Below are 23,800 nucleotides of genomic sequence, written 5' to 3' on the forward strand. Positions count from 1 at the left end.
GTATTAGTAGGTATAACTAATCCTCAGACTCAAACATTCGTTAATTAGTGATTCTGGATTATGGAGTCTGATACTTTGATTCTGTGCGAGCACGATCCAACAGGTGAGAGCCTGGGGTGTGTGAGAGCAGGGTTGGGTATCACACAAAGTGATTGCAGAATAGTTAATGTTAGATTGAGCATTCATCATTCCCGATAAGTGGGAGATATATCCAAATGGCCGCTTGTGGTGAATTAACTGAAATCCTTGCAAGGTGATAGAGTTAAGAGTAGAAATGAACATTTCACTTAACTTATCTTTCAGAGTGAATTCAACCTGTACAAGTAAAACCGGACTCTTCGTTATATGTAACCTTGACACGTTCCATGGTTATAAGGAATTGACCGACATGATATAGTTGATGAAGGATCGTATTATACTGTACCTAATGCAGAAAGGTTAACGTCAATTATCAACCTGACTTCTTAATTGCTCTGGGGGAATATCATAGGTTCTGCTAGTAACAGCTCGCGACGGTATTCCGTTATATATATTTTAGAATTAATCATAATGAATTAATTTCAAAGGATATATACGGCTAGTGGCAATAAAGGACCTAATGGGTCGCATATGGGACTTGGAATCGGAGGACGAAAGTGTAAATTAGTGAGACACAATATATGGGCCGAAATTCATTAATTAAATAGGGATATTAATTTGATTTAATAATTATAATTAGATTATGATTATAAATTAAATTAAAGTATTATCTGATAATATTAATTAGAAGTTTTTATGTGATTGAAACTCTAATTAATTATCCCTAACAATAATTAAATTATTAATTTGATTAATAATATTATCTAGATATAATTAGTTATTATTTAGATAATAATAAAGTGTTTATTTAATTATCTAATTAGTAATCCTATTCCGAATAAGATTCTAATTAATTAATTACCTAACACAACTAGGATTAGGGTTTTGAGAAGTCTATAAAAGACTCCCTAGCCTACATATTTCGCCCAACACAATAAGAAAGGAGGAGGAACCGTTCCGTCTTCGTCTCGGCTAATCTACATTATTTCTTACTCTCTCTTTGATCTCGTATCGATTTCTGTTAGAGGCAATCATTGCGATTGCTATTATTAATGTTGATTACTGATTAGTTATTCTTTTCTGTGTTGTTTGTTTTGTTGTTCTCATGAAAGAAGAAAAGACAAACAAAAGGAGAAATTTGTTTTGCTCCTCCTACATCAGGTCAGTTCACAATTTCGCGGATTCCCGGAGATTGAACCGTCGGATCGTTGCGATGTTTGGACAGGAGCTTCTAGACATATTCTTCCTTGTTTTCACCGTTGGGATTTTCATTCGGAGGTCTGGAAGGTCTGTTCGGGTAGGGGGCAGATTCATTGATAGATTCTATTTTTTTGAAGTTGTGGGCACTTCGTTTGCCACGGTAGATAGATCGTCATAAAGGTATTTCGTTGTATTCCTCTTTATATGAAATAACAATTAACAGATCTTGGAAAAGGGAAATAGATAAAATAGATAAAATTTTATAATTCCGCTGCGCCTAGGCTTGTCTATTTTCCTTCAGAATGGTGATACAATATCGTTTGGATGGGCCTTAAACCAAGGGGTTCTAGCTTTCTATTGAAGTCAGCATTTGGGCCTTGTCTCATTAAGATCCATGAACGAACTTCTCTTCGGTCAGATATTGACCATCGGCTATTTAACATCTCTTCAGGAGCTGCCTAAAGGTGACACGTGGACCAATGATCACGCTGGATTCTAAAGGCACGCTCTCCAAATTCACACGTATTTCAAAATGGAAATTATAGGGTCCGAAGACCAATTAAACATCACCATATGTCCAAGTACGTAGTATTTTTTCTATAAATAGCTTGAGACTTAGCTGTTATAGGTACATCACTTCTTAACTTAATTCTTCACTTCATTGCTCTTGGTTGGTCTAATATTTCCTCAAATATTCACTGATTTTAGCATTGGAGAGGATTCGTCGAACTTCCAGCCCTTTTCTAACGGTTGTTCATTGATTCATGTCACCAGAGACCATCAGAAAGCAAATTACAGAAAGAAAGATATAAAATGGTATCTACTTGCTACAAAAACAAAGAAAAAAAGAAATTAGTGTTTAAAACATTAGTTAAAATATACAAAATTTCGTGATTTAATTATAGAGTTTGGTATCTGATATCAGATATTAGATACTCCATTAGATGTTTCATCTAATATTTGAAATTTCTACTGAATTTGATATTGAATTCCAACTATCTGAATCAGATATTAGATATTAACAATAGTATTCACGTGGATTTTAATGACCAAATGAATTTGATCATTCACCGTTAGATTTATGCTTATTAAATCTAAGCCTTAAGATACTTTGAATCTCCACTCTAGGATTCTAATAAGCCTAGATCTAACGGTGAATAACCAAATACTACATGGTCATTAAGATCCATGTGATTAGAGAATCAATTTAGAGAGTTAACGAGACACTTCTTAAGTTTAGGGGCAATCAACTTTTTTGGCCAAATTGAAGGAGCTACTAATAAAGCCTTATTTATTCATTACGTTTAGGTAAATTACAAAACGGGACCAAATTGGAGGCATATTTATATATTTAAACTCATTACGCAACACACTATATATTTTGGCTATTTCATTTAGAAATTACCCATAATACCATTTATATATATATATATATATATAACACTTATAAAATTATTCCTCTTTCTTCCTCTCTTTCTCTCTCTACGAATTCGAAGTGTTTGTTTTCTCTGCAAACTCGAAGTGCTTTCTTCTCTGTGTATTTTCTCTTTGATCCAATGGCAAAAAGCGGTAAGAAGGTACGTATCTACTGCATTTATGAGATTTTGATTGGTTTTAGGGTTATGTGTTATCGTTTTCATGTTTTTTCGATTTTGGTTTAGGGTTTAGTGTATCGTTGTGTTTTTTCGTTAGTTTATAGCTATTTTATAAAATGGGACTTAGAAATAGTTCAAAATGATAGTGAAGAGTTCATTTTGTCCAGAAAACTACTTCACAATTATGAGTTTTCTTCGCGGGTTTTGCTAAGTACGAAGCAAAATCATAGCGGTTGAGTCAAAACCGCGAAGAAAACTCATAACCACGAAGTATTATTTCCCTTCGAGGTTGAGTTAACTACGAAGCTAGGAGTGATCTGTGACTTTGCAGTCTTACTCCTGCTTCATAGTTTGATCAACCACGAAGGAAAATATACATGATTTACTTCGTTGTTCTGATTAACCGCGAAGTAACCAAGTAAACTGCGAAGGTGTTTATTTTCATCATTTGCCTAAAATTAGCTCCATTTTGTTGAAGGTTGATTCATCTAAGAATAATTCAAAGAAGAGGAAGAGGGTATCAGTTAATGACAGTGTAAAAGGTACCAATTTCAAGTATCCTTATAACTTAAATACAAAGGCATCAATCACAGTGAGAGGTGATTGAGATGTGATGAAGAAAGTGAAGACCAAATTAACTAAAGAGAAAATTGAGATGTTTAGAAAGACTTGTTTTGGACATTTCGCGAATATGGATGTGTGTACTTTATCAAGTCTCTATGCCAAGGGGTCATTACGAGAGAGATTACTCCACCAAATTCAAAATATAGAAAGATATGGTTCAATGTCAAATAAGTTGAACTCAAATTCAGTGATTCTGAGTTTGGACTTATCATTGGGTTAAGATTTTATGATCTAGCACCAATTGTGAAGCGATTGAGTAAGTTGAAGAAGGCAAACAGATTAAGAAATTTGTACTTCTAAAGTAGTCGAGTTTTAACACACAAACAAATATACAACACCTTCGAAAGCACATATTGGAACCTTGAAGAAGATGGTGATGTAATCTTCATGGCTATGTTGTTTGTCATACACAGGATCATATTCACCACAGATCCTCATCATTCGGTTGATCTTAATATCATCGACCTCACTAATCTTCATGGGGTGTGTTTTCTTGGGAGGAGACGCATAAGACGATGCAAAGGGCCATATTTGGTTCGAGCAGAAAGGAGAGATATGAGGCGTTCAGCAGCGGCAAGCTCGATAAGGTCGTTCTATACCAGCTAGTTAGTCTAGCACAATCTTTTCAGGTATGCTTCGTATATTTATTTGATATAATTGATATTAGATTTGAGTTGTATTTGAATTGGATTGAAATGCCTTATAGTTTTGGATACTTGAGGTATGGAGTGCACCTCTGAAATTCTATATGAAGAAAGATAAAATCGTACTCCCTCGTTTAAGTAGATGGATAACTTCCAAAAATCAAACTTTTAAAGAAGCATACGTTCTTAATGTAAGTAATACGGTATCCAATATTTATGTGTTTATCGATTTTGGTTTCAGAGTTTTGTGTATATCGATTTTGGTTTTGTGTTTTTCAGTCATCTGATGGGCCAGAAGCTGGACATATGGTTAAGGCAATTGAAGAAGCGTGTGAATGGTATAAGTCACTTAAGGATTATATGGAGGGACGTGTTATAGACCTTGAGGTACTTTTTGAGAAATGTAAGGAATATGAGTGGGAAAAGGGGGAGGGGGAGGCGAAGAGGAAAATAGGGAGAGGGAAGAGGAAAAGGAGGAAGGGGAGATGAAGTAAAAGAAGTCGACGGGTATGATGTGGATGATGAGGAGGAGAGAATTAGAAGCGAGAAGATGAGTAAGAAGATCGAAAATGTTAGAGGGGATGTAGAAGCTCAATATCTGTTTCGCACCCAAGCCAATCTTTTTGATATTTAATTGATTGGTGAAAGCTCAATATGTATAATTAACTTAATTAGCTATTCAAATAATACAAACTTAATTATAATTAAAAAGAAAACATATTAAATTTAAAATGTTACAACTATGTATGTCCAAATCTAATAATTAAGTATGGGTTGCGTTCCTGAAATAGAAGGAAATAGACAAACAACTAAAAGAAAGAAATGAATGAAGAGAGGTCCACAAAATTGGGCGGCTTTTGAAGATTGTAAACATGGATTATATTTGTCATCAAGTATATAGTATACTGTACTGTGGGTTGATTATATATATAGGAATGTATGAAAAATATTTCTGATTCCTAATTTGTTTCGGTTGTTCTTGTTACAATCGCCTTGAACTTTTGAACTTCTTCAATTGATATATTTACTTTTTTTTAGGCAAAGATGGAACAAATGCAGTCATCGGGGGCGAAAGTAGTTTCATGGTTGATCAAGTGCTATCCGATGATTTATCCCATTCATGGCTTCTTGGTAGGGGTGCCAAATATGTGTCGAAAAAGGACCAAGAACTGAAAGCTCCACCTGAATTGGTGAATGAATTAAAAACAAGCCTAAGGGAGGAAGTGAGACAAGAAGTGGAAGAAAATTTGAAGAAAAAGATGGAGGCAGAAATGCACAAAAAGATGGAGGGAGAAATAAACAAAAAGCTGGACACAAAGATGGCTTTGATGATGAAACAATTGGCACGACACAACCCAAGCTTAAATATTGATGTCGACTCGATTACAACTTTGTTAGCTGATTCTGTCTCTCCTTCAAATAACGTATCGAATGAGCCAAGCACTGAGGTAAATATATATTATAACCTGTACATTATTATAATATAATTTCATAATGAGAATTTGCAATTGACATGAATTGTACGTCAATTCTTGTACATGATGATGATGGGGAAGATGACGAGTGATATCAATGAAAGATTGTGGTTTCTTAGAATTTGAAAACTATGTATTGAACATATATTATGATACTGTATCTTATTTTGTAAGAGATTATGTATGTATGATTTGGATAATTGTTTAGAAGTATATTTATTATATTTCAAATTCCACTTTCCGAAATTAGTCAAAATTTGCACTTATTACAGGTCTAAATTATTCAAAAGAAATGCAACAAAAAAGATGCAGATTACAACTGTTGCAAAATTCAATTATAAATGTTGCAAACATGTTACCGTTTCTAGTTAAAATTGTTGCAAATGCTAATAAATAAGTTGCATCTGCCAGTTAAAATTGTTGCAAATTTCAACCACTTATGTTGCAAACTCGAACTAAAGTTGTTGCAATATCATAAAAGTTGTTGCAAAATAGTAATGTAAATGTTGCATTTTAAGCAACATTCGTGTTGCAGATACTATTAAAATTGTTGCAACAATAATAACATATTGCATTATTTTATAAATTTGTCGTTTTTTCAAAAATTTGTTGCAACTAATTAAAAAATATCCAACAATTGTTAATTGTTGATATTGTTTACAAATTATTGAATTAGCAAATAATGCTATAGGAGTATCCGCAACAAATTAGATTTTTGATGCGTTAGACCTATTTTTGGCCTACTGTAACTCTAAAAGGGGTCTAAGCCAATAATTTCACTTGGTTGCAGTAGGGATCTTATGGTGTAGTGTCGATTGACATTCACGTGCGAAGTATTTCCGATATTAATATCAATTGAGCATTTAATTGAGCTTAACATTTTAGTCCAACGAGCTTATATAACAACATTTAAAAGTTCAAAAGAAAAGGAGTGTACTATGTGAGTTATAAATATAATTATATCGAATGAAATAATAGCTTATAGATATCCTTTTTTAGTAACATAGTTTGTAGATATCTCATTTAACCTTTCTTCGTTGTCTATATCATCATTTACAAGCACAAAAATATATTCCTTCCCTTCTAAATTTCACTCTCTCTTTTCCTCTATTCTATTATAAGCTATAAAGCACAGACTCTCCGCGGAGGTCAGAGTGGCGATGTCGGACTCATCAGACACGGAGTCTTGCTGCGAACACGGCCGGACTTGCACCCATCCCAGCAAAAACATGTCCCTCCGTGTCCATGTCGCATCCAATTTTTTTAAAAAGAAGAAAACCAAGAGGTTATCCCTCTTAAGCAAGGAATCAAATAAAAATTATCTTCCTCTACCACCAGTTACAAAACCAAAACAGATAGGATAAAAGATGTTACAGTTAAAGGTTATTTTAGCACAACTTATCGTACTCGAATAGATAAGTTAAGAGATATTCTATATATATATAAATTTGTTGTGGATAGACACTCGTGTCTCATATTTCTTGAAAATACTGTTTGTTGCACCCGAGTCGGTGCTTTCTGCTTCTGTAGTCATATTGGGAAATCCAAATCTGTAATTTATGTTTATTTTTAATTCACCTGCTGCAAAATGATGTGGTTTTAGTTTAGGGCTTCACCTGACAGACATAGCGGCAAGCCCGCCGAACTAACCCCTCCCAAGGGTTTTCATATATATAGTAAAACCTCTATATAGGAATACACTTGGGACCGGACTACTTGTATAACAAAATAGAGGTTATTCCTATATAGAGTATTCATGTACTCTTTGGACTCTTGAATATAATGAAATACAAGACTTATTTCATATTTACCGTAAGATTGTGAGAGTGATAAGATACTAAAATGGCATTGGCATATGAAATGATTAAAATCAAGCACTGTTTCTTTTTTAAGGGCTTAGGCAAACCATAAACTAACAAGTAGAGGTATCAACCCTTACCCTTATTAGCATCCAATGCTACATGTTCATCATCTTCATGGAATGATTCTCATCTCTTTCAATCTTTTCACCCAAAATCTAATACTCTTGAATGTATCTCTGAACCCATAAAATCCAAATTCACGACTCTTATTCATGCTGCTAACATGCTGAAACTCGAAATTCAAAACCACACTACTTGCATCATAACAGGTAACATCCTCCATTTTCGTCTTATAAAGACCATATTTTTCAACAATCTCATCCCACACCTCAGATTTCCCACTCATCATCTCTCCCCAATTATCAATCTTATCCTTCTCATCAAATTCCACAAATCCCACATCAAAAATCACACTCAACTCCTTCCACAACCTCCTCCAAGTGAAAACATCACCATTGCTACAATTAAAAGCTTGATTCTTCGCCCCATCCGTCACTGCTGCCCATATCTGTTGCTCGGCTAGCAGCCCCGAATCCGACATATCACAGAAGTGCTCCCATGTGTATTTGCTGCCCGGATACTTAAAGGGGATGCCCTTGAATCCACAAATAGTAGCATACACAGATAAAGTGAGTAATGAGCTACGAAAACTCTTTGAAGATGCACCAATTATGATAGAGTAGCGATGCACGGTTTAGGGTTTAGGATTTAGGATTTAGGGTTTGGGGTTTAGTAAGCAGGGACGGATTCAAAGGGGGTCGCGGAGGGTCTGCCCGTGTAAGATGCCAGCAAATCTTCTAGGGCATAATAAAAATTAGGGTAAGGTAACCTAGGGACATCCTCTTTAAACGGTGGATCCTGATCAAGAACAAGAACTTTCTTTCCAAGATTAGTATCAAATATTGGACCCATATAATGCTTAGTACCTGTTAGTAGTGTTATATGCTTAAATCTAGAGGAAGAGCCAGCAGATTTCATGACATTAAGGACATTTTTCAACATGGTGGAATTCAAGATGATATTGGTTTCTTCACTGTTAACATGTTGACGAACAACCCAGAAAATATGGGTGATTTGAGAGGATAAAGGTGTGAGCTTTTTTGTTGTAACTTCTTCATCTAAGATATCTACAGATATGAAATCATCAAGCAAAGAACAGGGAAACCAGGTGGGTAGGTGGGTAAGGAGGTTGACCTTGCAATTCCATAGACTTTCCAAGCTCTGTCTATGCCTGAAATTGCTGGATTTTTTAGGGATTCTGCTAAACTCAATCCCACCATTCCTGTCACTCCCACAATTAGGGCTGAAAATTCTGATGTATCTGAATTTCCAATCTCCATTTGTAGACCTTGTTAAGAAGTGACGAAATAAGATTTTTTTACCTTCGAATTTAATTTGATAGTATCAGACAGAGATGAAACAGAATTCAATACAATTTCTTTTCATTTTATAGAAAATAACTCAATTATATAGTTTTAAAAGAAATGATTAGGAGTAGCTGATTGAAGTAAGTAAATTAATCGTGGTGAAGCTCTTAGCCTAGTGGTTGAGAGCTTACCTATGCGTTGGGAGGTCATGGGGTCGAATCACATCCGGGTTTGATGGAGATTTTTCTTTCTTCTTTAATGTGAGCGCATTGCGCAAATTTTTAAAAAAAATACCCCTAACGTTTTGGCCCAAGAGCAAGGGTAAAATTGCTCCTGATCCAAAACGTTAAGAGTATTTTTGCATCATAAACCCTTAGTTAAATAAAGGGAAGAAAGAGACTTGAATTAATAATACTCCATTTCATATAAAAAAAAAAAAAAAAAAAAACTTTTCATGTCATTATCCAACGTCATTATTGACCATTTTCCCTCTTGTACATACATGTAAGAAGTTTTCTTTTTGTCAATTTCATCATATATTTCTATAGAAAAATATTGCAAAAGAGGAGTGGTTATGCCATCTGTCACTTAATTCTGCTATTATATATAGATCGGCTAAACAATCAATTTGTGCTCTGAAATTGGTTAATAAAACCAGGGATAAGCTAACAAAATAGGCCTTAAAGTTTTTGGAGACGTATCAATTTAGATTCTACGTATAAATTATCATTAGGTTTAACGTTTAAAAAATGGTATCGGTTTCGATTACAGAACGTAACACGTCATTCATATTATTTCGTTAAATTCTGTCAATTGTATGTGGAAAGAGAAATAAGAACTTAACACAATAATATAAATGATGTTTCATATTTTGTTATCGAGGCATAAATTGATACTCTTTTTTAAACGTTAAGCCTACATTATTACTATTTTGTACGTTAAGGGTTAATTCAAACTTATTTAAAAACTCATATTTTACAGAATTATTATAGTAAATTCAGAAGAAGTATACAATAAGCTCTAAATTCTTACAAAATTATTACAATAAGTTCTAAATTCTTACAAAATTATTACTAAATTAACATATAGTGAGATAACATCGTTTCGACTTCGGCAATACTCTATGAAGCACTCAACATCAACAATCAGAACTACTATCTCAGGAACTTTGCTTGGATCGTATGTAATTTGTATAGTCATACGTACATCAAATGATGTTGAATCAACACGTGCAGAAGTGTAGACTCGCTCTTAAAGCATTTCAAAGGTGATTCTTGTTGAAAGTCGAAACAACTTCGATTCACCCTCCTCATATATCATGACTTTTTCCATGGTTTTCCATCGGCCTTTCCATATGATCACACACAAGTAATGATCGGTTGACATAGTGCTACTGTTAAAAAACAAGGAAAACAAAAATAATGTCAAATAATAATGTACTAAAAAGAATAAGAAATTGTGCTTCGCGGTTCGTGGAACCGTGAAGTATATTTAAGCTTCGCAGTTTGCTTATCCGCGAAGTCTTTACGACTTCGCAGTTAGCGAGTCTATGAAGCAAAATCGCTAACCGTAAAGTTATCGGGTAAAAATTAAAATTCCAAATTTCATAAGTTATAGGTCAAACTAATTTCAAACACACAAAACTAGCCAACCCAAATGAATTTATGTATGTAAAATGAACATAGTACTTACTTCAAGAGTTTGGATTTATGTATGAAAAGAAAAAGGAAGGATTCACAATGAATAAAATAAGAAAGGGAGAAAGAGAGGAAGAAGAAAAGGGAAGAAGATGCTAATTTTTTATATACATTAGACTTTTACTTTTAGGTAACGGAATAAACAACAAATTTAATTTAAAAACTCATATCTCACTTGTTTAATTTGCATGTAATGCCGTTTGTACAATTTTTTGGTTTGAAACTCGTGAAACACCTTTAATTTAGATAGATTTCCTCTCAATTAAAACTTTTTGCATACACTAGGACTCGAGATCTAGCTTAAGCGACTTGAGGCTTAAGCACTGAAACCAACCTTTTTGATATTTAATTGATTGGTGAAAGCTCAATATGTATAATTAACTTAATTGCCTATTCAGATAATACAAACTTAATTATAATTAAAAAAAAACAGATTAAATTTAAAATGTTACAACTATGTATGTCCAAATCTAATAATTAAGTATGGGTTGCGTTCATGAAACAGAAGGAAATAGACAAACAACTAAAAGAAAGAAATGAATGAGGAGAGGTCCACAAAATTGGGCGGCTTTTGAAGATTGGAAACATGGATTACAAATTTTTTTTATAAAGAATTCTGATATTTGCACCATTTTGCTGATTCATTATCTTTTTTGCCACGTGGTCTGGGCTTGCGATGCGATTACACCTACCTACACACCCAATATAAAATAATTATTTTTCTTTTTTATTACTCAAACCATAATAAATAAATAACACTTCTAATAAAACCTACAATAATAGCAGGGTTTGCGTCCACTTAGTAAGTCGTAGAACTCTTCTCGAAAAAAAAAAAAAAACGGTGGAATTTAATCAGATGGATACAAGATGTTTTCTTTTAAGCTTTTATTGATAGATTATGTAAGTGTTTTAGCCTCCGGGTTTTTTATACGTAAAAACCAAATTACATCCCTCATGCGAATGCCTCTGAACTTGAAGGATATGCAACACAAGCTCATCCTACCACGTGCTGAAATTCCATCAACACATGAAATTGTCGTGATTAAATTTTCGATTGTTTGGTCTAAGACTGTTATTTCTAACATAAATCCGCTTCCTCACAAAAACTATATGGCTGAATTTATAGCTTATTCCTAGAAATTATTATCTGATACTTTGACCAAGCTATTTGTTGCTTTAAATAAATGGTAATAAAAAAAATCTAGAGAGCAATGAAGTTTTTTACTAGCTTTAGAAAAAAGCTGAAAAATCCGTCTAATAAATTCTCGGAGCAGTCATTTTTCCAAAAGCCTGCATGCCATGTATTTAATAACTAAATATTGGGTACGATGCGTACATTTTTATATGGTGCCTAAAACTAGTGGTCATAACAACAGCAAATACAACACAGAATGTGAACTGTTAAATAGATTTTGGGACGAATTAGAATTAACATGATAGTAACACAAATTCATAGATCGGATTAGAAATTCATCTACTAACCGGAAATGACACAAATATTTAAAATTACTATATCGGACAGTATATTTACGTCACCCTCAATTACACTTGCCCGTGACTATGACACAATCTTGACATGAAATTAGTCTAAGAGTTTGTTAAGTGATAGGCAAATTTAAAATCCCAAACAGAAATTTTACTCTGCGAACAAAAATGGGTATATGTTTGTATTTTCAATGCTCTCCTCTTATAACACACTTATATATTGCATTGGTGTCTCTTGATTAGCACCATAATCTTACGCATAAGTAACGTTTGTTTTCCGGATGCAGACACTACGAGATGTGAACACATCTATCATCTCCTCGCAACATGTAAAAGGCCATATTAAAAAAAACCCGATTATCTTTTACAGTTGAGACGTTACGAACTGACGGGCCTTGTTTTTATATTAAATTTTTCATTGCACATACGGGGCATATGAATTCGAGATTTCAGGTGGAGAAACGATACGAAACTTACTCTCGATTTAAGCTCACTACGATTTAAAATTTGGCATTAATGCGCAGTTGTAAGAGGTGGCTAATAAGCATCTTAAGGTTGGTTTAGTTGATTCAGATTGCTATCACCAACACCCTATGATCAACTCCCAATATTATTTTTTGACCTTCCGGAGGCAATTTATTAGTTGATTCAATGACTTTTGCCAAATTCAATAAGAAGCTTTAATAATCTCAATAGTATTTCAAATTTATCTAAAACAAGCTATTACAAATTTAAATATCATAAGTACAAATTCAAATAAAAATAAAATAAATAAATAAACAAAACAAATAAATAAATAAGCAAAACTAAAATAACATAAGAGCAAGCAATTTATACCAAGTGTTTAACTAACTAGAAGCTAGTGCCGACTGCCGAGTAAGCATTACTATCAAGTTATTTGCTAACATCTATAGGCTAAGAATTAGGAAAAAAAATTACTTGACAAAACAAAATGCAGATCAACAACCAAGTGGACCATGCAGACACTACCATAACCAACATAAAATCTCAAGCATACCAACATATGAATCATCAATGAATTGTACACCAAAGACGTATTAAAAATACGACTCGTGAAAGAAACATAAGAATGTCCTTTCAGTGTACCAACAAAATTTCCTATCTAAACAACTTCTATGCAGAGCTGGTCATCGATGAGAGCTCAATTGATATTTTTACAATTTTTTAGTGCTTTTGCAGAAGAAAAAAAAGCTCGCAGTGATGGATCCAGGATTCACATAGAGATGCTTGGAGTGCTCTCTGTTCATCCACGAATCTCAATTGATATTTTTTAGTGCTTTTGCAGAAAAAAAATAGCTCTGTACACAGCTTCTATGGAGGGATGGATCCCGGATTCGTTGACAGAGATGGTTGGTGTGCTCTCTGGTCATCTACGGAAGCTCAATTGAATCTTTTTAGTGTTTTTGCAGAAAAAAAGAAGCTCCGTACACAACTTCCTATAGAGTGATGAATCCAGGATTCACCAACAAAGATGCTTGGAGTGGTCTATGGCCATTCACGGAAGCTCAATTGATATTTTTTAGTGCTTTTGCAGGGAAAACAAAAAAAAGTACACAACTTCCATGGAGTTAGCCAGCGTCTTCTGGCGACCATTGGGTGCTCAAAAAGCCCCCAGTCACCCCCCTTGGGTCTGTCCCTACTGACATGCTAAGGGAAAATCCTAAGTGAAACATCTCAGAAGTGAGCTTCAACCAACTACCCCCCCAAAAAAAACATTCAATATTGCTCAATTAGCCAATCAATTTTCTCAGCACTGCAGATATGACATTCCATATTGCAAACTAGCTCACTTATAATACCTCAAACATGAATCCTATCTTCCCACAGCCAATGTTTCTGACCTTGCATGCAACTCTATACATGTATATCAACAGCAAAATTATTTGTTATGCTAATCTCCTTTTCTATTTCTCCATAGGGAATTAGACCTTGTAATCAAATGACGACCTATGCTATGGAGGTTTTTCATAAGCATTGGCAACATAAGGAAAAACAGTCCATTTTCCCTAGAAAAATATCAAACTAAACCATATGACTATCAAAAAACTCTAACGTACACGATCATATCGAACAAACAAAATTTCAGATGCCTAGCACAAATATTAAATATCCTCTAGGACACAATAACGTAAAAAAAAAAAAAAATCAATAATTAGTCAACAGATCAAGTACTTACCTGAATTGAAGGAATCTCATTGTTGATTTCCAGACACTCGCGCTGCTGCATTGCCTGCTTGCTGCTGCTGTATCTGAAGGAGGAGGCTTGCTGCAAATTGTAACGTTGACTGGTATCTTTGGTTCTGGTCGCCCTCAACCTCTGAAGTCCCCTGACCAGATCCTGATAGATCAGTTTGGAATTGTTGTCCCTGATTAGGAATCTCCCAATTCACTTTCTCAGCAGGTGAAGACATTCCAGGTTGAGCTTGATTAGAGAAGATCACTGGATTACTAGGTTGCTGAATAACTGATGGACTATATGAAATTGATGGATTATCAGTTGCATGTGCCATCCCACCATAACTCTTAAGGTGAGGATGCTCTACTGGATACTGTTGGCTGACTTGTGGTGACAAAGCAATTTGTCCACCTTGGGACGTCATAGCAACTTGTCCACCTTGGGAAGTCATAGCAACACCACCTAATGGCCTAGATTGAATTCCTCCATGATGTGGTATGTTTACAGAGGAATCTTGGATTTGGGCGCCTCCATGGATCATATTTTCTGAAACATTAGGAGCATTGGGGATAGGCGGATAAGGCTGATAAGGCTGATATGGAGACTGAATTTGCGACTGAGAATTGAACTGGCTCCCATATTGTAAATGACTTGGGTTTCCAGACTGGTTCCATCCATGTGAAGTTCCTTTATCAGCAGCAAAAGATGAAAATGGAGGCCTAACAACAGAGGAGCCAGGCATTTGCTGACCAGCTATAGAGGAGCCAGGTAAGTGCTGACCAACAACAGAAGAGCCAGGTATTTGCTGACCACCTTCCAAAGCAGCTGATTGTGCAGTTGCAGGCAAGAAGGATGCAATAGTTGCCATAAGCTCAGGTGTCAAAGAAACACCTGCTTGGGAAACTACTGCAGTATTATTTGAAGTATAGTCTTGAGGGAATGACTGCTCCATTGATTTTGATGGGGGTTTCGTTTCCTCATGGAAAACCTTGTTATAATTCATTGGCATCTGTTCCTCCTTCTGAGCAATTTGATTATAGTCAGCCTCGAAAGGAGGAATGGGATGTCTATCAGTAGTATACTGAGGAAAATGGTTGGGCTGCCGAAGCTGTGGCTCCGCTGACGCACTACTAGGGACCTGTTGTGGCAACTTGAGGACTACACCATAGAGACGTTCAGGTCCTTTAACTTTCAATACATCAGTTAAGAAATCTGAAGGAGGCACCAAAAATAGAGTCGTCCCATCATCAAACTTGGCAACCCCAGCCCGGTCCTTCGAACCCAAATAGTGAAGGAATTCAGTGTAGGAATCAAAATCGTCTTCACTGTCAGGCAGGAAGAAGACAACATCAAATCCAATAGCCTGAGCACAGTGTTTCGCAAGCATTTCTAATCCTGTTCTGGCTGAGCAATTGACAACTTCAGGGCTGTAAAACAGGAAGTTCTTGTATTAGGAGGTGAAAGGAAAATATATACTCCAAGCGCAAATAATAATGGCATAGTAACAGAGGTGGCATGCTAGAATATTTAACACATTCCATAAGATAACATTCTTTGCTTTGATTTAATGGATCCAGAGAAGACAATTTAGCAAATAATTCAGGAATCTTGATGTAACCCAAGAATAAGCCTTTCAATTTCTTACAGTTTAAAGGGAAAAAATCAACATTATTAAATAAACAGATAACTAACAAAACTTTCAGTCTCACATTGCAGTAGCAAATATTATACACAATATGACAAGGGTACTTTTAGGCAAAATGTAACAGAATGCTAAAATGCTTCACCATTGCTTTGGATGAAATTTGTTTAAGCAATCAAATTTTCATCTACTGTAACAACAAGCGGCATATGTAGAACGCCGAATGCATTTATAGTCTCAAGAAAAGTTAATCATACACATTACTGTGTAAAGCTGCCTTTAAACAGCAAAATTTCAGAACTACCGAACAACAAAAGTTTTTGCTATATCAAGGATTTCTAATCTGCAAATATAATTTAGTAAACCATAAAAACCATACTCACAAAAACCATAAAAACCATACTCACAGTTCTATCTCTGTCCCTTTATCAAAAGGGACACAACGAGCATGGCAAACTGGTGTTCCACCCTTAGCAATCATACCACGCCAAATATCATCATTCCCAGCACAATTATTTGATCCTACAGTTGCTCTCCCACCGACTGGACTAAGACTATTTTTCCTTTGATTATTCACAAATGGACCTAAGATACCTGCATCAGTAACAGGAGCAAATCTAAATGTTTTGTCCAAACTCAGACCCCTATCATCGATCTTTCTTGTAGGAAAAGAATCATCATCAATGGATGATACTGCATCAATCCTAGACCGTTTTGGTTCCCTCTGGTATTGATTGGGATCAAGCACATCCCATCCAGTAGACACTGGTCGCTTCATCCTAGAAGCTGGAGAAGGAAGAATGCCGGCACCAGGAGAAGGCGGCCTTCTCCAATTTGATCCCATTGGAATGTTTGAATTTCCATCTCTTAAATTGCGCATAGGTGCCAAATCATTGAATTCTGAACCAGAAAGCACTGGGTCAAAACCACATTGGGAGACAAAAGGCCGCACTGGTAGGTTTGGTCTGTGAATGCTACCAGGAGGTAATGGTCCACTTAAAGTATTTAGGCCCATAGAGCGATGGTGATCCAACATTTCCAGGTGGCTAGACCCAAAAAGATGTTCATTTAAAATCTCTGGCCTTGGTCCTCTAATTCCAGCATGAAAACTAGAGAACTCTTTCGGAGGAGCAAGTTCACTGCTTGAATACATGATCGAAATTCGAGGATCATTAAAAAGCCGACCCTGCAGCCCTTCTTTAGCCCGCCGAGCTTCATCTACACTCCTAAATTCTACAAATGAGTAGTTCCTCAATGGAAAGCTCCTTATTCGCTCAATCTCTCCAAAAAGAATCATTGCATTATGGAGCATTTGTTGATCAATCTGCAAAGAAGGTGGATACCCAACCCACAATACGTTGCTGGGTGGACCTTCCTTACGGCCCCCTGAAGGCTGATAATGCGAGAACATAAAGAATCAGTACAGAAATTTCACAAGTGAACTCAAGCAATAACCAACTTAAGCATTCAGTATTCACAAAGTAAACTTTTCATGAAGTATTGCCATAAAAAAGTATACTTGAATAAATATCAAAAGCTTAGAGTAGATAATAAGCAACAAAACGACCAGCCAACCAATACCTTATGACACATTCCAGTACGAATTCCAAAAATACTAAATAAGTGGAAGTGTTTCCAAATTCAGAATAAGAATACGGTTGAACATATGCAGAATCACTCACCTGAAGCCGTCTCATTCCAGAGTTTACAGCTGAAAACTGACCGTCTTTTGGATCACGAAAATCAGGTAATGGATCCTTCAAAACAACAGTGAATATAACGCAATGAATTCCATTGAATAAACAAATAAAACTGAAACAAAATACAGTAAAGAACAGACAACCAATGAATTCCGTTGATGGAACTATGTTGAGTAAGAATATATGGAAGACAAAGGAATCAAAACTAAACACATATATTCAACCCATGTAGCATGGATGCAAGAATAACCCACAAGGCGAGAGAAATATTTGTGACATTAAAACATGATGCAAGAAAGTACAATGACAATAAGAATGTCCGAACAAGCAAGCAACATGTCCAAATTCATAATTTAGTTATACCAAATCTAGTTTGCCAATTATGAAACCTTTTAGATTTTGGATTCAACATTAGTAAAAACTGCACTATATACTCTCAACAACTTACTCTTCTTAAGTTAAGTGAGCGGAGGAAATCCACACGTATCTGATCGCCACCAATTCGCTTTCCATTCATGTTCCTCATGGCTTCAAATGCATCTTCTAGAGTGACAAACTCAATAAATGCAGCATTACGCTCTCTGTTAAACTTAAAATCCTCAATCTTACCAAACTTAAGAAACTCCTCCTTCAACTGTTCCTTAGAAACTGCTGGGCTGATTCCACCCACCCACAGATGCTTACAGGGTTTTGCCTGAAAACAGAATTTATTAAGAAGACCTCGAAGAATGCCCGAGATTGAATGTTTGCACTAATATTTCCAAGCTCCAATAAAGACACTCTTGAAAGGAATATCCTACTAACAATGAAGAGAGAAGGAAAAAGAAAAGAACAAACAATAAATGCATCAAACAACAAGCTGACAACACATCTAATCTTGCATTCTTAAGATACAAGGAAGACTCATATGCATCAACCAAAATCCAAAATAAGCTTTAGTCATGGTACCTAGGGCACTGCATTTTTCAACCTGCAGTCCACTAACTAATCATTTTACTTGATGCACAGATTTCATAAACACACTAAAACCCTTGCATTATTATGCTACTCGAAATAAATAGGCAACAGAAACATGTTATAATTCCATGGCTCATGTAACTAGGTCTTAGTAAACGTAGAAAAATGATAGTTTAGTGTCAAACCTAGCAAGAAAACTTATCTGACCCCAGTTTTTCCCACAATGCTTACAAATTATCAAACACAATTTACAGAAAATAAACTTCGGAGTCTAGCTACTCCTATACTGTATGAGAACAAAATGGTAGAAAGAATGACCCTAAAGCAGTTTGCATTTGTAAAGACCCTTAATAAGAATGCACTTTTCCACACGAAAGAGATGATATTGGAGTCTTCAGACATTTTCTCATGCTCTAGAAAGATACTAGGGCTTCCAAAACCAAAATTACTCACACACAACTGCCCTTCCCTTACGATTTGTGTTGGCCAGAAAAAATACGAGGCTGAGAAGAAAAAGATTGAAAAAGGACTAGCTATAACAACCATCTATCTCTTTTTTTAGTTTGAACTTGCCATGCATTGAAAAACACGGTACTGTAGAAACTTATGATACATTAATTGCATTGAAATGTTAAAACGCTAATGTAACAATAGTGCACATATAGATACAGTTCTCTGGCCATCCGCCATAGTCGCACATTTTCCACAAAAACTAATTGCTGAAGGCCACTTATGTATGCATTTCGACTGCCAAAATGGTGTTTTAATTACAGTGTTGAACAGATCAACTTAACTTCTACATAGATTATCCCAATGGATGTTTACATCTCCAAGGTTAAACCACGTTCAGATTTGTTAATTTTAGGAACAACTGAACCTATCAATCTACCCACAAAATAATTCAAGTGCATACGCTTGGGCATAGCTCTATATCCAGAGAATTAACAATTTCACCACATCCACATACAATTTTGTTTGAAGTGAAGAAAGAGTACTTTTACTTTGGAACTACAAAGCTCGACCTCTTTATTTTCCTTCAGACAGAATAAACATATTCTCGGGAGTGAAAGGGCAAGGGCATTGCCTTTTGATTGTAAACGAGCAGTTAATTATATCTTAAATTATAATCACTTGTTATCAACTAATGACATTACAGATGCAGAAAGAAATATAAAAGGAACGTCAGTCATTTGTTTGGTACAAAAAAGTTAATTGGCTAAAACTGAGCCACCCATGTTTTTTTGGAAATTTTCAATTGATTATATACTTTTTTCGTAGGAGATTAATTATGATTTGGGTCCATATGAATTGTTTATCCTATAACACCCAGGTAATGAGGGTGGCTTCGGGGGCAGAGGGAGGCAGTTAGGTGCTTTCAATACATGTAGACCAATTGTAAAGCCACGAGGTCCAAGGAATAAGATTTGACCAAAACGTACAATATCTCCATGTTGTTCAACCATATTGTTTCAATTGGATCAAAGAGATTGATTATATTATATTTGTATGAGAGAACTAGGCAGAGTAGAGTAAAGATATCCTGTTTCGTGGCACACATGTATTAGTACGAATTAGACTGTAAGGGTAATATTGTCTTGTGACTTCACGAGCCTATAACAACGTTGCATAGGCACGCCAATTAACACTATCAGATTTCTGAACGTATTGTATAATCAGCCAATCGGATAAAACTAAGAAAACATTGCGAAAACATTTTGATTCGTTTGTTTACATTGACGAGAATTCAACCGGCAGTTGGCATTTTAGCCTGAATTATTGATCGGAAAATTCACCTATCCTGAATAATTGATTGGAAAATTCACCTAGCCTGAATAATTGATCGGAAAATTCACATAAAATTACGGTTTCCATTAGGAAAATAAGAAAACCTGTGCTGCGTAATCGGGAGGACGCTTTCAACTATTATGTGGTTTCGAGAAACTTTTCATTATTTCGCAATGCAGTTGCAAACTGAAATGCGCCAAATTCAAAGCGTTCACGAATTTGTTCTCAGCCATTTTCTGTTTCCTTTTGTCATGTTTAATAATGATTTTGAAATTTTTTTGACGATCCTGGATTGAAGTTGAGAACGAAAACACGATTGCGTTTAAAAGATGTGATTCCAAAAAAAAACGAATAATAAATACAAAAATTAACCAATCCACAGATCCAACAATAAACATATTAAATAACAATGATCCAAATCCAAAACTATTTAATTTTAAACCTAACGAGTCGCAAAGATGAGAACAACAAACCGGTCTCGCAAACTCGATTCTCAAAGAATTTCCTCGAAGCATCGTCCCCTGAAGCGTGTTCTTAGCCGCTGCGGCGTCCTCCACACGCTTAAAATACACAAAAGCGTAGCTCCTAGACGAATACGATGTCACGCTATCAAGAGCACCGTATTTCGCGAACAGACCCATAAGATCCGAATCAGTTACGTCGGCGGCCAAATTCCCTACCCAGAGATTGTTCGACGGAGCGTCCGACTCATCCGAATCCTTGTGACCTACCTTGTTTAATTTAATAGGAGGAGCCATTGATGAAAATAGATACAGAATTAGGGTTAGATAAGATTAAAATTGAGAGAAGAAGAGGATGGATAGGTTTTGATGGTGAAATGTCTACGGATTTTGCAGAGAGATCTTCAAGTACGGAGAAAACTGAAACAAAGTAGAACCAAATAAAGATGAGAACGAGAAAAAGTCTATTAATATATGGAACTGTATAGCGGGGTTAGGTTCGACGAGGGAAGGGTAGAGTAGATAAGGCTCACAAAACGCCATCGCTTTTTGTTCGGGAGGGGAGTTTTCTTTAGCGTTTGTTTGTTTGGGAGTTTGGAGGTTAATGAAGGGGAGAATTGAATGAGGTAATGGAAACGGAAGGGAAGTGATAGAATGGAAAGTTAACAATTAACCTTGTTTGGGAGTTCATAGGACGTAAATGAAGTTAAATATTTAACCTTATTTGGGAGTTTAAATATGGAGGGGAATGAAGGTTAAATTTACTCTGCAAGACAAGAAATTTTAAAAAAGTTTACGTTACTCCCATTAACTCCAAATTTGGAGGTTAGAGTTTGGAGGTTAGAGGAAGTAAACATTTAACCCCATTAACCTCCATTTACTCTCAAAAAATATTCCCAAACAAGGTTAACTCAATACTTAACCTTCCATTACTCCCATTTACTCTCATTAACCTCCTCCCAAACAAGAGCTTAGGCCTAGTTTGGATGGGGGTATTTTAAAGTAAAGTAAGGTAGAGTAAGGTAAGTGAATTGAATGAAGTAATTTGTTGTGTTTGGATAGAAGATAAGGTAAGTGATGGTTTAATAATGTAATTGTGTTTGGTTTGATGGTAAGGTAAAGTAAGGTGATGTAAGTTATATACAAAATTACTTTTATATCCAAACAATGTTTTATTTTAAAATAAAATATAGAGGGTAATTTTGGAAAAGAAAAATTTGTCACCTCCATACCCTCCAATTTGGGACGTAAAGAAAATCAGCCAAATTTCACCTCACCTACCCTCACTTACTATTACATTCAATTACACCTCAAAACAAACAAGATTAGTTACCCTCACTTACTCTCACTTACTTTAAAATACCTCCATCCAAACGAGTTGTTAGGCGCAATATCCATTTGTCGACCTAAAATCCAAAGTAAATTAGAATCCTATACTACTAAAACAACAATTAGGTCCATGAATTCAATAAAAAAATCACCAATTGGATTCAATCTAATACACTAACTAACGGTAACTAAATGAAAGGAAAAAAGACCAACTAAATGGATGGTTTCACTTCGCCTCTTTCTGGTTTTCAACAGTAACTAAATGGCATCTTTGTTTCCCTCTTTCATTTCATTCTAACAAGAACATCAGTTGTTAATTGTACGAAATAGATTTATGGTATAAAATTGGACATGTGATTGTAAAGGATGGATGGAAAGTTTACCGTCATTTTGCTCAAGGAGATAACATCATCGCGATTGATAAGAGAAAATTAGATAATACGTATTTGATATTCTTTTCTATTGAGTGGGAGTGACTTTGGAGAAATTGAAGAGAAATAATGTCTTAAGCTTACTCCTCTTTTTTCTGCCTTTCTTTTTCTTTTGAATAAGAATTAAAGCATCAAAATTGTAAGAAACAATGACAAGATAGAAGTTTTATGTGAGGGTTTAGGTATTAGCCACACAGTTTTGCAAGGGTTCAACATCATAAAAAAAAAATCAGTTTTCTCACTATAAGTGTGTTGTATTTCTAGACCCATTTTCTTCTTCTTTTTCTCTCTTCGATGGTTGTTTATATTTGTTTATTTATTTTTTGAAAGAAAAACAACTTTTTTTGAAATGTAGAGAAACACAACTTTATTAACTTAAATAAGAAAAAAGAATATCGATAAAAAAACGAGGGTAGACAAACTCACTCCTCATGAACAGACAAAGAACTAACCGCTCTTGCTAAGCAATAAGTCGCAAAGTTCGTTGAACGTTTACAAATGAGATAGAAACAGTATCTAATTATCTTAACGCTTTTACACATTCAGAAATAACATCGGAAATATAGGATAACACTTGGATTGGTCGAAGAATGACTTGGACCACTAATAGGCACTCTGGACGAAGAGCTACATTTTACTATCCTGACGATTTGATCCGTAAAAGGGCCTCACGAACAGCAATAGGTTCTGCAAGGATCGGCCATAGAATCCTTCTGGCGAAGCATGGTAAGAAAAAGCACATTGTCCTCGTGATTACGAAGTAGAAATCCAAAAGAGAAGTAGCCCTCTTCATTGAAGACTTCGACATGAACATTGCAAGCTAACGTACTTGCTACGGGGTTCAGCTAACGTGCTTCAACCGCACTAGCTATAGGTTTCAATCTAGAACAAAATGCTTGAGCGGACCTCCAGTCTAGAAACTCCTATCGAGAGAAGTGTAATATATGAGCGGGGTGCTACCTCATGTTCTCCCATACCACACCATTTCGGTGTTTCCAAATTGGCCAGACTATGAATGAAACGAGACCTCGAAAGTGAGTAGAGCATTACTGAACCAAATCAAAAAATCAGAGACACTGGTTATCCAATCATCTAAAAAGAATGCGCCCAGACTTGCATAGCAGAATGACAATTTAGAAAATCATGAGTCTCGTCTTCACCATTAAGAGCACAACTCGGGCAACAATTCACAAGGATACTATGTCTTCTTTTTATATTGCTCATGCTTGGCAGGTAGGAATTGCTTAAGCGCCATAAAAAAAATAACCTTC

General features: G+C 35.5%; 1 protein-coding gene and 1 pseudogene across 3 annotated transcripts; both read right to left on the reverse strand.

Moving 5' to 3' along the window:
- Positions 1–7,590: 7,590 nt before the first annotated feature.
- Positions 7,591–8,835, reverse strand: LOC136223680 ((S)-8-oxocitronellyl enol synthase CYC2-like; annotated as a pseudogene).
- A 1,016-nt stretch (positions 8,836–9,851) lies between these two features.
- Positions 9,852–21,244, reverse strand: LOC136223678 (flowering time control protein FPA). 3 transcript variants are annotated; one of them, XM_066011800.1, is made up of 6 exons: positions 20,782–21,244; positions 18,015–18,260; positions 17,549–17,623; positions 16,274–17,259; positions 14,225–15,651; positions 9,852–10,238 (listed from the first exon to the last, which is right to left on the reverse strand). In XM_066011800.1, exons 1-5 carry the CDS (start codon positions 21,064–21,066, stop codon positions 14,241–14,243), a joined length of 3,003 nt encoding a protein of 1,000 aa, XP_065867872.1. In that variant the 5' UTR covers positions 21,067–21,244; the 3' UTR covers positions 9,852–10,238; positions 14,225–14,240. The 3 variants fall into 3 exon arrangements, with proteins under 3 accessions (XP_065867872.1, XP_065867870.1, XP_065867871.1); XM_066011798.1 differs by lacking the exon at positions 9,852–10,238 and adding an exon at positions 10,309–11,234; XM_066011799.1 differs by lacking the exon at positions 9,852–10,238 and having other exon boundaries at positions 12,766–15,651.
- Positions 21,245–23,800: the final 2,556 nt, after the last annotated feature.

The sequence above is a fragment of the Euphorbia lathyris genome, chromosome 3, assembly GCF_963576675.1.
Source record: "Euphorbia lathyris chromosome 3, ddEupLath1.1, whole genome shotgun sequence".
In the NCBI taxonomy this organism is placed as follows: domain Eukaryota; kingdom Viridiplantae; phylum Streptophyta; class Magnoliopsida; order Malpighiales; family Euphorbiaceae; genus Euphorbia; species Euphorbia lathyris.

Bases quoted from the DNA above. Each gene is read 5' to 3' on its own strand.
- LOC136223678 (XM_066011800.1), bottom strand. From the start codon at position 21,066: ATGGCTCCTCCTATTAAATTAAACAAGGTAGGTCACAAGGATTCGGAT. The intron at 18,261-20,781 runs GTTTGTTGTTCT...TTCTGTTTTCAG, and splicing joins GAATCGAGTTTGCGAGACCG to GCAAAACCCTGTAAGCATCT. The intron at 17,260-17,548 runs GTGAGTGATTCT...TCGCATTATCAG, and splicing joins CTGGAATGAGACGGCTTCAG to CCTTCAGGGGGCCGTAAGGA.